Below are 15,885 nucleotides of genomic sequence, written 5' to 3'. Positions count from 1 at the left end.
ATGGATGGATAGATGGATAGATGCATGGATGATGGATGGATGGATGGTATTTTCGAGGCTAGTTCAAATATCATCTCTTCTGTGAAGTCAGCAAGTTACAGCAGGGATCTAGTTATTGTATTCAATTATTCTTTCATCATGCTCCAGATCATTCAGATTGGAAGAAGCACTTTTCCTTCATGTCCATAGGAGTGTCAAGTGGGGGAGAACTCTCAGGGGCTTTAGAGGCCATGCAGTGATGTTACAGGGTTTGCCAGAGTCTCCTGTACAACATTCCCACCAACTGACCATCCAGCTTTGCTTGCACTCTCCTTTGTTTGTGGAACTCCTTAACTCGTAAGGTGGCCCATTCCATTTCAGGACATCTCTGCTGTCTCTGTGTGTGCCTGAGTGCACATGTGAGGCCATATCTGCATTACCTGAAGGCTCATCTCTGCCCGGCAGTTCCTTGGGGCTACATGGTGATAGTCCTACATCGTGCTGTGGAGATCATGCAGGGCAGAAACATAACAAAAGTTGCAAGAGTTTGAAGGTCCTCCTTGACATTTACTAGTTTTATGACTTATCCAAAGTCATAGATAAGTCATTTGCCTTTCAGAGCTTTCATGGCCCCTTCATGGATTATTTTGAAGATTACATGCAATTGCAGATGAGGCATTATCTGGTATATATAGTAGGCAGTCAATAAGTGTTGGTTTCTTCATTCATTGGAAGGAACATTAGTGTTCATTTGGATCTTGAGTTAAATGGGGAATGAAGGTTCAGAGGGTTTGGATGTGTCCAAGGTCACTGCCATCACTTCTGACTAACTCCTAGGCCTCTGCTCTTCTGACTCGATCACTGTACTAACCTTAGCTCCCAAGGGAAAATGATAATAATCATGATTGTCATTATTATAATGATAATAATCATAGCTATGATAGCTAACACGTGTACCGTTTACTGAGGCCCAGGCACTGCTCCAAGCATTTAACTCAATTAACCCTCCCAACAGCCTTGTGAGGAAAATACTGTTATGATCCCCATTTCACATGGAAGCCTTGGAGACATAGAGCAGATAAGTAACCTGCTCAGAGTCTCACAGCTGGTATCAGGTGGGGCTGGGATTCAAACCCAGGCAGCCTGGCTCTGGAGTCTTCCCTGAAACCCTGCCCCCTGCTGCCTTGAATGTTGTGAAGAGGGCAGGATTGCTGGGATTAGTCAGTGCTGGTCGGATTGTTATTCTGGCCCCTTTTCCTAAATAATGGATATGAGCCCTATTCTATAATTCCCAGGTATAGAATTGGACGTTTTATTAGCTAAAGAGGGAGGCAATGTGGTATAGAGGGAAGAGCTGTGGAGATTAAATGAGATAATTTGTGCAAACTCTCTAAGCACAGAGAATCTGGGAAGATGCAGCAGCATAGTGTTTGAAGCTCTCTGGATCCAAACCCAAAGATCCCAACCCAACCCAAGATGGCTGGGCAAAAAATTTGAAAATCCACAGAAAAATATGCCCAACTAAACAAGATGACATGATATCCCTATAAGCCCCAAGATAACAGTTTATGTCCACCTGCATGGTCTTGGCACCTGTGCAGAAGAAAGCAGTGGGAGACTCCAGAATAGTCAACAGGTATTCCCTGGAAAATACAGTAGAAAAATTTTGGAGCAGCAGCTGAGACTGGGAGACATTTTACTCATTCCATTCCAGTGTGTGCAAGGAGCTCACGGAAGCGTTGAGGGAATGGAGCCATCTAGCCCCTAGGAACTCTTGCAACTGAGCCAGCAGGGCTTGCCTTAAGATCAGGATCTCACATTATGGAGAAGCTGCTGGAAGAGAAATGCAGAGTTAAGCAGGAAAGAGACAATAGACTCTGGATAAAGAAAGTCCAGGTAAATGTAGAGGAATCTCAGAAAGCACACGGCCCCAAATGACAGGTAAGGGAGCTCTGTGAAGTCAGGAAAACTGCTGTGAATATGCCCTTTTCTAAAATTTCAGGAAAATTAATAACACTTGAAAATGACCAACCAAAAAGAATCAACATTGAATCTCATACAAAATTATGTAAGAGAAAGGATAATAAGGAACAGAATGACATCCCTCTGCACAATGAAAACACACCAGAAAGATATGCTCAGAATCCAGATCAAAACTGTAACCTGTATCAAAACAAAGTAAAAGCATTAAGAAAATGCTAAAAAATGGATGAAAACTGTAAGTCAGAATTAGGAAAAATTGAGAAATACAGTGACAGAACCCAGGAAATAATTTAAAATTAAAGCAAAAAGCAACTGCAGAAATAAATATTTGAGAGAAGGAGGGACCAAGAAGAAGACAAATTTTATAAATCAAAAAAGAAATAGAAGAGATGAAAAAGCTTGAAGAGAAAGGAACAGACATTGAAGACACGCAAAGAAGACCCAACATACAGATAATAGAAATCTCTGAGGAACGAACCCACAACAAAGGAAAGAAATAAGTATTAAAAATGGTAACTCAAAGAAGTTTCCAGAAATTAAAAAAAAGGATTTGAAAATCCACACTGAGAGAACACACAGCATACCTGAACATACCTATTCAGAGCAGCAAATATGAAGACGTAGCCTCGTAAAATTATCAGACTTTGAAGAAAAGACAAACATCTAGAGGGCATCTAGGCAAAACCAGCAACGACTTTGAAGGGGAAAAATTATATTGTCATCAGACTTGTTCACAGCAACACTTATGCTAGAAGAAGGTGAATACTTAGGATCCTCAAGAAAACATAGGCCAAGGATTATATACCCAACAAAACAGACTTGTGTGGACAAAGGACACAAAGTATTACCAACACGAAAAAGTATCAACGTGCTGGCATTAGGCATAGTTACTCTTCCAGCTACAACTAAGTGAGTGTTATAAGGAAATGGTATACTATGAATTGCTATATGTTCAAACAATGTAGATATAGCACATCCATTAAAATAGGTGGAATAGGGAGAACATATCCAAACAAACATTATTTTAAGTCCTTGTGTCAGTGGTGGTAATTTTAGGTATTGCTCTTCTGAGACTACTGTGTCAGAATATAGAATAACTACATCAATAATTATGGGATATTCTAACATCTCCTGTGTTCCTAAGAACCAGGATTCTGTTATGGAAGAAAAGGGACTCCTTTGTGATATAGAAGAGATTAAAAGTCTGTGTCGTTCTTGCTTTGAATCAGAAATATCAGTAGGAACTCATGATATATTTTCCCTTTAAAAATCCACTGAAGAGGCCTGGAAGCAATGGCCAACCTAGAAGCACCCACCATACCTGGTATCTAGGGTGTGGTCTTGAAATACCATTTTCCACTAAAAACCAAAACAAACAAACACAAAAAACCAAGACTTCTTGGAGAAGTAGCTGGGGCAGGAAAAGTACAAGATGAGGCTGGACCACCCTGTTGGACCACAGAGTAAGAGACCTACTGAAGATTCCTGGAGCCACTCTGATCTTCCCTCTGACCAAAGATGGGAAAGCTTGAGTTCCAACAAAGGATAATAGTTGCAATGGATTGAAATCCATCCAATAGTTTAAATCCATGAGTTCATACTAATATTTTGAAAAATCAACTGGTAACCTCTGGTGATGATGGAGAGAGAGCAAGTTCATGATCCTGAAAACCTATGAAAATAAGGCAAGAATCAGGCATTGATCTTGCCTTTCTTCTATGAATGATACCTCCTGGTAACCAGATAGCGTATGAGGGGCAGCGCTCTTTACAGAAGTATTCCAACTAACACACTAAAAAGAAATGATAGAATCGGACTACCAGCATGTTGCAATCCCCGATGGATCAGTGGATCTAGGCCCTGAGAATCAACAGCTGCTGACATCACAGAGAGAGAGACAACCAGACACCAAGTGCCCCCCAATGGAAGAGACACCACCAACTGTCATCTTGCCAAAGGCACTGGGCCTGCATCTGATCAGATCTGGATCCAGCGGCCAGTTGCCAGAAATGCAGAGGACAGATCGACAGCTGGCATCGCACCACGAGGATGCAATCAGTGAGCCCACATGTAGGAAGCTCTATGGTTCAGAGGCTTCCAGTTCCTTAACAGATCAACTGTCTGGTAAATGAAGGGATAGAGAGGAAACCTGTAGATTAAAAAGGACTTGAGACACAGCACGTTTTTCTCATGACTGTCTTGAGGCATGCACCGTGTGATAGGAACTATAAAGAAACCCAGGTAGGCGACGCTGGGGCCATCAGGACAGGGGTCCTGGGAGGGGTGGGGCGGGCAGGCAGGCACTGAGATTGGTGTGGGCACACGAAGGGGCCTCAGATGGCAGATGGAGGATCTCTTTCTTGACCTGAGCGGTGATTATACTACTCATTAAACTACATCTTTGTTCCGGGTAGGTTTTGCATCTGTGTTTTATTTTACAATAAAGAGGATTTAAAATATGGCTAGCAAACAAGCTCCCCCCTCGTCTCTCCCCTCCCGGTCTGTCGCATGACACTGTGGGTTTGACCTCTTTGTGCTGGGCACCGAGCTGGGCGCTACCTATGCGGTCTCTCACTTACTACCCCTGCGACCCACCTGACCGGGGGGCTCCAGGGAGGCGGGACCATGTCTCCCATGTTTGCTTCGGCGTCCCTGGTGCCTCGAACCCAGCAGGCCTTCAAAACACACTTGTCAAGCGGGTGAATCCGCCTGCAGTTGTGGAAGCCGAAGCTCAGTCCATACAGTTTGGCAAATAGCAAAGCTTCGCTTATCCACAGCCAGGGCAGATGGGGACCGGAGTGTGGGTCCTGGTCCAGTTGGCAGGAAGGGCTACGCGGCATCCCGGGCGAGCAGCTCGGCTGTGGAGGCCGCTGCGCTTCTCTGGTGGGGCCGTCTCTGGGACAGGCGCTCCCCGCTGGGCCACCTGCGGCTCCTCCTGGAACCTGGGTCTCTGTGGGAGTGGCAGTTCCGACTTTCCCATCCTCCTCTTGTGCTGTGGTTCCCCTCAGGCTCCGCCAGGAGAAGACAGACACCGTCCGCTGCATCAAGTCCTGCCGCCCCAACGACGTCACCTGCATGTTGGACCCGGTGCACACCATCTCCCACACTGTCGTGTCGCTGCCCACCTTCCGAGAGTTCACCCGCCCTGAAGGTGAGTGGCGACTCCCACGGCTGGAATTGGCGCGGGGGCCCCAAGGCTAGAGAAATGTCCCTGCGAGGCAGCCTCCTCTGGGGCTTCCCAGCGCTTGAGCCGAGAGCTTGGCCCCAAGGAGCTACTCCCTGGGAAAGACGTGGATTTGCCTCTGCGTCTCCCAGTGTGCCCAGAGCGCACAGCACCATGCCGGCCTGTTCCTGGCTCTCAGCTCAGGAGGATGCTTCTTCTGGGTGTTGAGCGTTGGCTCTGTGCCAAGCGCTGGGGCGTCAGGGAGGGCTTCTGGGGGGAAGTGACTTCCACGCTGGGGCCCAGATGGTCAGTAGGAGGTAAGTAGTAAAAGTGGGGAAGAGGGAGAGAGGAGGGTGCCAAGTGGAGCAGAACTCATCTGGAAGGTCTGGAGGTAAGTTTAGGGGGCGGTGGGTATTTGAGGAATGAAGCCAAGTTTTTCTGGCGGGAGTGGGAGAGGCTTGGCAAGAGACAGGCTGGGAAGATAAGCCTTGACTTGGGGTTGGGGCTTCCACTGCAAGGCTTTTGGGAGCCATCACAGGGCTGTGCCTGGTACTATTTGCGTACAGAAATGTCACCCTGGAGACCGAGGGCCTAGACTGGATCCAGGGCCCAGGAGTGAAGTAGGGGCCCAGGCAGCTCCTGGCCTGCTGTATAGACCTGCCGTCATAACACCCTTTCCGCTGGGGTGGGACCTGGGGCACCCCACCCTCCTGGCAGCTGTACACCTTGCTTCTGGGTGTGCAGCCCCCATGCTGAGGCCACCCCTTCCTCTGTGGGGTCTTCATCCCCGGCCTTGCTGCGTGATTGATTCACGCAGCAAACATTTATGGAGCCTCCTAGGTGTCAGGTCCAGGGCCAGGCTCTGGGGCGCAACGGTAAGGAAGAGCTCCCTGAACCTCCGAGGGGAGATGTGCCTGGAGTTGAGCCAGCGGGACTAAAGCCCAAATTTACACACTGTGATAGCATCCCACGGGGTGACACAGGGGCACATGCCAGAACATAACACCTGGTTGTGGGGGGCGTGGGGGTGACGAGGGCGGGAGATGCTCCCCAAGGACATGGTCACCTGAAAGAGCGGGTGGCCCCCTGCTCTCCTCCCCACTGACTCGTTATTCTAGAAAAGGAGAGGCACAGAATCTCTGCAGGATGGCATGGACTTGGACTGGAGAAAATCCACTGACTGGTGTTTGCCTTGTGCCAAATGACCGGTTCCACCAAACCACATACAAATCCTTCCCAAACCCCTAACGGCTGGTTTTGTGGCCTCTTGAGCAGCGCTGGTCTGGAAGTTGATTCTATAGGGAGTTGAGCGTGGCTGGAGATGCCTATTAACATCTGGGGCCCAGGAAATCCTGACCTTGACCTTTAGTGCTGAAAGGACCCTCAGTGGGCACTGGCGGTCTGCCTCCTTCACTCTACAGGTGACGAAACGGAGGCCCAGAGGGAAGACGCCTCCAGATCACCCAGAGCCAGGGTAGAATCGGGGCCTTGTGCCCCCAACCCAGGGTGATTGGCCCCGCTTTACACGGGGCGGCCAAGGAGATGGACACAACCACGAAAATGCCCAGCCCACCCCGAGAAGTGGCTTTTTTGGCCCACGTCACCACGGGGCAGGAGACCAGCCTGCTCTCTTGCCCTTGCTGACCTCTCTCCATTTGTCCCCGCATCCACCGCCCTTCCCCTTCTTCCCAACTTCATGAAGATTTACAACTAATTACCAAGTGCCCCTCAGCCCTGCCACTGCTGCCCATTAGCCGCAGGACCTCAGGGAAGATCCAAAGCTTCTCCAGGCCTCAGTTTCCCCGCTGATCACAAGGGGGATAGGCGATGACCTGTGAGCCCTCAGGACCTCTCCTCCGCCTTCTCGGTGCAGGGCTCGCCGGCCCTGGGTTCTTGGGACCCGAGGGTGCATCTCCGGGGGCTCCATGATGTGCTTCCCTCCCGCAGAGATCATCTTTCTCCGGGCCATCATGCCCGTGTATCCTGCCAACCACGCCGACATCATCTTCGACATCACCGAAGGGAACCTGCGGGACTCCTTTGATATCATCAAGCGCTACATGGATGGCATGACTGTGGGTGAGTGGCTGGAGACGTTCAGGTTCTCCCAGCCAGCGGCCTCGTGGAGGCCCGTGGTGCCAGGCTGCTGGGAAAACCTCTCTGGACCAGCCAAGGTCCCATCTGAGTCCCCCTCCTAAATCCCTCCTATTCTTCAGGGCCAGCTGGAACCCCCTCCTGCCCCCTCCCAAGGCAGTCACAGGCAAGGAGTGGGCTCTGCTCCTGGCTGAGCTCCAGGTCTCTGGGGGCGACGACAGAGGGAATAGCAAACGGGGGGTCTGAGCCCGTGCTCTGGCCTCGGCCCTGGACCGCTTGCCTTGCCGTGCGTCCAGGCGGTGTCCCACCCGGCAGGTCACGCGCACAGCCCTTGAGCGAGGAGCCTGCTGGCGCCTTCCACCGAGGTCCAGCGCCTCGGGAGCACGGAGGAGGGCTGGGGTGGACAGGGAGGGGAGGGATGCCAGCGGAGGCGAGAAGCAGGTGAGTCTGGGGAACCGGCTCGTAAACCTCTCCTGCACTGTTGAGTTTTAGAGAACTCAAGTTCGTGGGGAATGGAAACCATCCCAGCTACCATTTTGGACTTAGATTTAGACTCTGAGTATGTTCAAAGCAGATGAGCAGCCGAAGGCCAGGCCCTGTCCTCGCGTCGGCCTCAGTTTCTCCATTGCAAATGGGGGGGGGGGGGCACGGGCTTTGTGGTGTCCTGGGTCGTGGATTCTGTGAGGTGTTGACCAGGAGGAGCGTCCGAGTGGGTGGCCCTTCAGCCGAGTTTTGGAACAAGGTCTCTAGGTGGCGCTGTTGGATCTCAGAACCCTGGTCCCTGCGCCCGGACACCCGCTGCCAACCCCAACCGTTGTTAAACTGGCAGCTGGAGACAGGGGATCGTTATTCCCCTGTTGCCAAAGAGCCATTTATAGCGACTTTACAAGCTCTTAAATGGGTTTGCATGTTGTAAACATGACTGAGTCATTTAGGGGCTCCCCACCCCCAGCTGCCTCCTCCGCTAGTTGGCAGCAGGAATAATTAGTTAATTACAATTAATGGTACATTAGTCCTAGCTGGGATCCCAAGGGGAGGGCATGCAGTTTGGCTGTCAGCAGTCATAAAACTTGCTGCTTGCCCTTGAGTCACTGCCCACCCTGGGCCTCAGTTTCCCCCATGTTAGATGACGAAGCCCTGCAGGGCCCCAGGGATGAGGGCAGACGGGAGGAGGGAGGGTCAGGCTTCGTCCCGCTTGGATGGGGTGGTGGTGAGCTATTCGAGACACTGGCGTCCAGAAGCCCCCCTCCTAGCAGCCCCGTGCTTGATGCTAGGCCGGCGGGCGCCACGCAACATGGCCTCGCGGGGGTAAATCTCGGCCTCGCGGGGGTAAATCTTGGCCTCGCGGGGGAAGTCACAGCTTCGGAACCATAGGAACTGGACTGAGAGCCTTCAGCTTCACTCAGTTACTCTTGCCCTTCTGCTCCTTTCCCGAGCCCTCATCTGTACCGGGCCCTGGGCTGGACACTGCAGGGACAGGTGAATAAACACCATGCAGACCCTGCCCTCGGGGGCTTTGCCGTCCAGTGGGGAAGAGAGATGGCCCCACAAGCAGATCATCAAAATCTGACACTCCAGAGACTGACAAGCCTCCGTGGCCCCAAGAGAAACCTCTTGGGGGTGGCTCCTTGCTGCGTTTTCGCCTTGCGTTCCCAGCTAAATCCCTCCTGGGTGACCTGCGCCCGGGGGTTGGGCAGCGGCTGGGCCCGGATCCAGTGCCCACCAGCGCATTTTTCTAGCCGCATCTGTACGCCAGACAAAATCGACCTGGGAGCCTCTGTTTCTCGGCTTCCCATCCACTGGGGCAGAAAATCTTGGCGTGTCAAAGCCTGGAGGCTCCTGGAGACCATCTCTTTCCAACTCCTTTGTAGAGGGGGAAACCGAGGCCCAGAGAGGCGTGAGCGTGTGCCAGGCTTCTCACAGTGCCTCAGGGCAGAATGGGGAACAGAACGGAGCCCCTGGGAATGGAATGTGGATCAGGTCACAAAGAAAGAGCGGCTGTCCCTCACTGCGCTCGGTCACGCGTGCCCTGGTCTTTAGAATCCGGGCTGGGGCTGCGTGGAGGAGGGCCCAGGCTGGCCCCGGAAAATTCGTCCTGCTTCCGGTGGGCCCGGCCTCCTCTGCTCCTCGCTCTGATTGCAGGGCATCCATCCGGCCAGGACCCCGTGCTGGGGTCCTCAAGCCAGTGTCATCTCCTGGGTAGAGGACTGAGGCCAGGGGAGTCCAGATGGCAAGGTCCCACTGGGGTATGTCGGGTTGCACCCTCATCTCTATGCCCACCCGTCACTGCCTTATTTCTCTGCTTGGGTCTCTTCCCTGGACTTCCTTAACCCCACCTCTTCCCCTCTCCCCCTCTATCCTAAATAACTCCTGTGCACCCCGGGAGCTCTGGGCCGCTGGGGGTGGCCATGCTGGTGCGTGCTGGCCCTGGACATGGGCACAACGCTGCAGCTCCAGGCCTGTCCACCTGCGGTGGATGGTTTGCTGCTGGACCTGAGCCCAAGCCTGAGCCGCCCGCAAGTCGCAGCCAAGCTTGTCTACCCCGCACCCAGCTCGGTTCTCACAAACACCTTCAGGGACGGGTGTGATCGTCTCCCTCGGGCAAAGGAGGGGACTGAGTTAAATAACCACCTGGGACCGGGCATCTGAAACCCTATGGGGCCTGGGTGTTTGCAAACTTGTTTTTAGGGGCGCAGTTCTCATTTCAAGCAATGTCTTAGAAACCCTGTATGTCAGTGGAAAGGAAGAAATTGTTTTCTGGGGCCACTCACGCCTCCTGTCTGCAGCGTCCAGTGGGATGTGGGGGTGCTCCTAGCTGGGCCCAGTGAGAACCAGTGTGCAGCCCCAGCCGCCTGTAGCTCCTGGAAGAGACACTGACCTGCTCACAGGTGTTGGCTGAACACCTGCCCGCTTTAGGCCATGCCCTGTTCGGACACTGGACACCGGGGTCTGGAAGGCTTCCTGGAGGAGGTGAGGTCTGAGCTGAGTCTCAACACATGTGAAGGAGTGACTGACACCTAGTGAGTACCAGGAGCAGGCGTTTCCTCCTCGCCACACCCCTGTGACATGGTGGGACTATCGTTATTCCCAGGTGAAGCAGCAAGGGCCAGAGAGAGCAAGAGCCCGGTGCTCCCCAAACACCTGGGGCCGGAGCCCACTGATGGCTGGGGCCGACTGGGGCAAAGTGACTGAGGGTTTGGGTCCCAGAGAAATACGCTTGTATAAGCTGCCAGGACCCTGAGGCCACGGAGCTCCTTCTTCCCCCAAATAACAGAAGAAGAAAGTGCCCCAAGTCCACTCAGAACCTGAAAGGGCCAGGCCTTCCCCTAATGTATCCTTTAAAAGCCCGTTCTTAGCGGGGATAAAGGCGGCTCTGCAGCAGGGCTGAGCCTGCTGTCGGCCCAAAGCCTGAGCAGACATTCTGTTGCATTCCTCCTTAACCAGCTGTCAGTGAAAAATGAAGAAAGCATTTTTAGCCTCTGCAAAAATGCCCTCTTAATGCCTGAGGTATTCTCGGGCCACGACAAAGCCTTCCTCACCCAGCCCCGGATTCAGGCTTCGCTCTTCGGGCTATTGGCTGCGGTCAAGGGCTGTGCCAAGAAGGGGGTCCTTCTGGTCCTAGCTCGGGATGGGGGACTTGCGGGGGCTGAGTCCTGTCAGCCCCCCTGCCGCGGGGGGCCGCCCCCTCCCCGGGCCGCTGGACCCCAGCTAGCCTCAGCCCTCCCCGCCACCCTCCCTCCTCCCTGCTTCTTTTCAACTCTTTTTCCAAGGACAGGAGAATAAAATCGGTCTATCCTGAGGGTCAGCTTTGCCAACATTTCTGTGAAAACCTCCCCAAAGCCAAGAGGAGCTAAACAGTTCGTAGCTTGAGTGGCTTTTTAGACCCACCTTTCGCTTTTCTATAGGCCCGCCCCGATCCTTGGCCAGTGGGCACGTGGATGGGAGATTTAGTGGCTTTTTGCCAGTCAGCCCCTCCTGCCACATACCCGTTTTGTGAGCTGGAGGGTGCTCGGGGAGCCTCGGGACAGCACGTCAGCCACGTGGGGCGTGAGCTCTATGCAGGCCGGGACCCTGGTTCCCCATCAGGCATGGACATACAGTAGGTGATCGAATATTTACCCAAGGCCACGCTGGAGGGACAGGAGCGCCCCGGCTCACACAGCCTCCAAGGGTCACAGCCTCCCGAGGCACTCCCCCCACCCTGGCAAGAAAGGGCCACCGGACTGGGATGGAGCCGTGACTACAGCTTACGTTTCCTGTTTTTAGTGGAATCCTTCACGCCTGGCCCCTGGTGTGTGAGGTGAGGTTCATAAAATTTGACTGTATTCGCGGACGTCCCTTATAAATAATGACAATAATTAAGGTAAGAACAGCCCTAAAACTACTAGTTAGTGAGGTCTCCCAGCCCCAAAATGGGCTGAAATAAAAGAGATGGACTTGCTAATTGTTCTTGCCTGGTGGAGTGGGGAGTTCTGTTTTTTCAGTCTTTGCATAATTACTGGGAGGGCTCTAATTTTACTAAAACGAGCAGGAACACAAAAGAACAGATCAGTGTCAGCATCACCTGCGCTGTTAGCCTTGGGCCTTGTGAGATCTGCACTAGTCTTTCCACTTGAACTGTGACGTGACCGTCCCCGTCTCTTTCCGGCTGCAGAGATCCTGGAAATAAACTATTGCGTAGAGGTTTCACGCGGGTATGAATCGTAGCTTCCGGGGCAGGCTGCTCCCCTGAGCTGCCCCCGTGTCCCTCCGAGCAGCCGCTCCCCCTTCGCGTTCTGATTAAATCGTGGCGGTCTGCAAGGATCCAATGGTGGCCGCGCTAACGCAGCTCCCTGGTCCCCCGTGGGCAGTTGGCAGTGGGCGTCGGGGCCACCAGGACTGATCGGTTAACCGGCTTGCGCATGCCACAGAGCTTCCTGTGCTGGGTGAGGAGCATGAAGTCTCTGCCTGTAGGGAGGCTGACAGTCGCCGGAGTGGGACAGGAGAGCACCGCGGTGCTGTGGGTGCAGAGTCCGGTCGCCCCTGCCTGGGCAAACTGTCTTCGTGTGCTGCCAGGAGGAGGCGGTGTCTGGATGGCTCCGCCCTGGCCAGGTGAAGAATCAGACAAGGCTGTTCCCGGACCTCGTTCCCCCCGCCCTCAGCGTGGTGGTGTTTTGAACATCTTGACCATATCAATTTGAAGGAGGCACTATTCCTGGCCCAGGGGCGGCATGACGAGAGGCAGTGGGTGGGAAGGCACCCCACGCAGTTTGGTGCTACCAGAGCAAGGGCGAGAAGAGAGGCTGGGAGGGGTCACAGGGCCGGGCCTCTGTAGACTTCCGCGGCCCACAGGGAGCCACTGGAGGTCCGTGACGCTCCTTGGGAGGCCTGCACTGCCCAAGGTGCTTCTAGATCCTTCTGCAGCCTCCTGCAGCCTGAGGTGGTGGTTGTCCCCACTTCGCAGATCAAAAGACTGAGGCCAGGGGAACTAAGCTGCTTGCCAGGGCCTCTCAGCTGGGTAGCATTTGAGGACGGAAGTTGGACCTGGGCCACCTGTCTCCAGAGCCTCCCACCCCCATGGCCCTCGTGGTGCGCCCTGTTTTCCTCTGGTCTACACCGGCTGACATCTATACCACTGGCATCTATCTGTCAGCAGCAGTCAGAGGGGATAGGTAGTGAAGCATTTCCTTTCGAGTAGCCACAGTGCTCCCAGCCATGGGGTCTTGGGTCTCAGGCTACCCCTTTGTGAATAAAGAGCCCCTCCAAGCCCACATGGTCAAGAGATGAGGTTTAAACACCACCATGCTGGGGAGGGAGCAGGGTCCTGGAACAGCCTTCTCTGATTCTTCACCTGACCAGTGCGAACTCATTCTTGTTCCCACAGGTGGCCGTGGTGGTGGTTGGGGGGGTGCTGCTGCTTGGGACCCTCGGGCCTGCCTCTTCCCCATCTGCCCGCAGGAGGCTGGTAGGGGGGTCCAGGGCTGCAGTGGGGAGCTGCTCAGCCTGGGCCAAGCCACACCCCCTATGGGTACTTGCAACTTAGGGGGATTGTTTGTAGGCTGGGCAGGACTCTGGCTGGAAACATGCTTTAATTATAACCTACAAATCTGGAGAGAAATTCAGATCCCACTCTATTTGTGCCTTTGTTTCTGGAAAAGCCCTCTGGTCTGACAGTGTGTGTGTGTGTGTGTGGTGCGTGTGTGGGTGGGTGTGAGTTTATGGGTGAGTGTATATGGATGTGTGTAGGCATGGGTGTGGCTAAGTGTCTAGGTCTGTAGGAGGATGCAGATGAGCGTGTGTATGCACACAGGGTTTGATTTCTGAGATGTGTGATACTTGCGGGCTTGGAGAAGGGTGACCCGATAATATTAAGGCTCAGCCTCATGTCCCCAGTGCAAAGCCACCCTGGGCCCAGGGCCAGGATCTGGAGGTTTTGCTCACGGTTTTGCCTGGCAGTGGAGAGGTCACCTGGTGCCCCTGTGTACGTTCACTCATTCCCGTGCGCAGAACCCTTTACACGCTCAGCACTTGTGAGCAAAACACTCCTCGTGCTGCCTTGTGGGCTGGCGTCGCTGTTCCTTTAAGAAAAGACTGAAGGGCCGGCCCTGGGTCCTGCAGCCAGCGAGGCAGAGCTGCAGCTGGAAAGCTTGTCTGCCGTGTGCCTGCTCCGTGCTCGTGCTCGGTCTGCCCTGAGCTCCCTAGCCACATGGGCGGCTCTGAGGGCCCCTGGGTCCCCCCGAGAAACTGATGGGCTCCTGTTCTTGCCCCTGGCACCGTGGCAGCTAGTCCTGTGCTTGATAAAGTCAGAATGAATGGAGGATCATGTGATTGTCCCACTCACCTTAGAGATGGTTCCCAATGTTAGGTGTAGAAGGGATATGCCCTAATTATAGACGCCCATTAATGCAATTAGATGAAATGATTATGTGAAAGCTCCTAGCAGTGCCTGGCACGCAATGAGTGTGCAGAAAGTCAGTCCTAGTGGGACCTGAGCCTTCTCCATGGAAAGGGGTTGACAGTCCCCACTTGCCCCGCTGTCTGCTGAAGCATGATGTGTGCCGACCAGGGCGCGGGCACCCTCGTACAGTATTCCTCTTGAAGCAAACTAAAAACATCTTCACTTTGAAATAGCATTCTGAATTTCATCTGTGAGTATAGGGATTATTACTCTATTGCAAGTTTACTGTTTGAAAATGATCGTAGTTGGGGTGGCCCTTCTGGGGCAAAACGTGATTGAGTCTCTGTGGCCACAATCTGAGCACTGGACTCGGGGTAAGACATTCTGGGCTTGATTCTTGCTTCCCTGTTTCTAGGTGTGTGACCTCAGGCAGTTTGCATAACCTCTCTGAGTCTCAGTTTTCATCTCAGCAAAATTGCCATAGTACTCGCCTTGCTGGGTTGATAACCGCCTGCTGGAAGGACTGGATGTGCGTATTCGAACACAGCTGGGTGGGTTGTTAGGGGATAAATGAGCTGAGGTGAGGAGCCGTTTGGAGCTGCAGTGGGTGAGAGCTTGGTGCCCCTTGAGGGGACGACAGGGCTGAGAGTGTTCACCCCAAAGCAGCTCCAGCTGCCCGGGAGCCATCCTTGTGGCCTGGGTGGGCGAGGCAGGCCCAGCCAGAAGCAGGATGGTGGAGGCCGTGCCGTCCAAGTTCTGCCATCCTTGAATTATCTTGCTCACTCAACAAGAACATCCCGGGTTCCTACTCTAGGCCAAGCCCCGGGCTGGGTGCTGGGCAGCAAACTTACACCCAAGCCACAGAGCTTTCTTTCATGAAGCTGCCTCCTAGCTTCCCTAGTATCCTGCCATCTGAGCTCCTGTAGGCCCCGTACCTGTTAATGTCTCAGAGGGAGAGAGAAGTGGGGTGTGGCAGGGCTGCCCCGTCCAGCTGAATATGTTGTGTACTGCAAAACCCCAGGGTTTTCAGCCTCTTCCATGTGCAGTGCACAACATACGGGCTAGTACACAGCAGCCCTGGTACAAGAGCTCGTGAGCGAAGATCCCAAGCTCACGGCACCTCTGCCCCCCGCCGGGGGAAGCCTCTTTCAGAGCAAAGCGCTTGCTTGCCCAACCATCTGGCTTCAGGTCACCTTCGGCTGTCCCAGCCAGCGGGGCGCAGATCACCTCTTTAAAATCATTACCCCAAGGGGTTAAACGTGTGCTGCTGACCCTGTCCTGCAGCCTGATTCAGAAAGCTTGGCCCGGGATCAGTACACATTACAGATGACATTCAGAAATTCCACCTAAAAACAACAGTGCGGCTGTCCCTGCCGGGTGACGAGTGATTGGCCCTGTCCCGGCTTTCACGGCAAATCCCAGGGATTAGGCGCTCTCTCTGCTCCCGGAGACGCAGCCTGCCCGTCACCCCGGGCCACACCCTGGCCAGCAGCCAGCGTGTTTCCTGGGGTGATGGCCCAGCAGCCTCGGGGCCCAGGATGGGCTGTGGCCCGTCTTCACCCTGAGGCTGGCAGCACCACTGAGGGTGGTGGGAGGTGGAGTGTATGTGGGAGGGTCTCTTGCAGGGGATGGGATGGAGATGAGAGCAACAAACACTTCTTGTGCCACCTGTGCTGGGATCCCGTGGAGCAGAGATGGGGTGGAGGGCATGGGGCCCAGTGCTGCACGTGACCTCATAACCATGCTCAAATGTCAGTTTTATGCCCCCAAAACCCTCGAAGGAGGGCTC

General features: G+C 53.8%; 1 protein-coding gene across 1 annotated transcript in view; it reads left to right on the top strand.

The window, feature by feature from the left end:
• Positions 1-15,885, top strand: part of FBLN1 (fibulin 1) — an 82,877-nt gene that overhangs the window by 54,747 nt on the left and 12,245 nt on the right. The window contains exons 15-16 of the mRNA XM_021687810.1: positions 4,971-5,113; positions 7,073-7,204. Of these exons, the coding sequence (XP_021543485.1) occupies positions 4,971-5,113; positions 7,073-7,204 (275 nt within the window). The remainder of the gene's footprint in view (positions 1-4,970; positions 5,114-7,072; positions 7,205-15,885) is intronic.

The sequence above is a fragment of the Neomonachus schauinslandi genome, chromosome 5, assembly GCF_002201575.2.
Source record: "Neomonachus schauinslandi chromosome 5, ASM220157v2, whole genome shotgun sequence".
Classification (NCBI taxonomy): domain Eukaryota; kingdom Metazoa; phylum Chordata; class Mammalia; order Carnivora; family Phocidae; genus Neomonachus; species Neomonachus schauinslandi.
The sequence above is the reverse complement of the archived record's forward strand: the minus strand, read 5'-3'. Positions and strand labels throughout refer to the sequence as shown.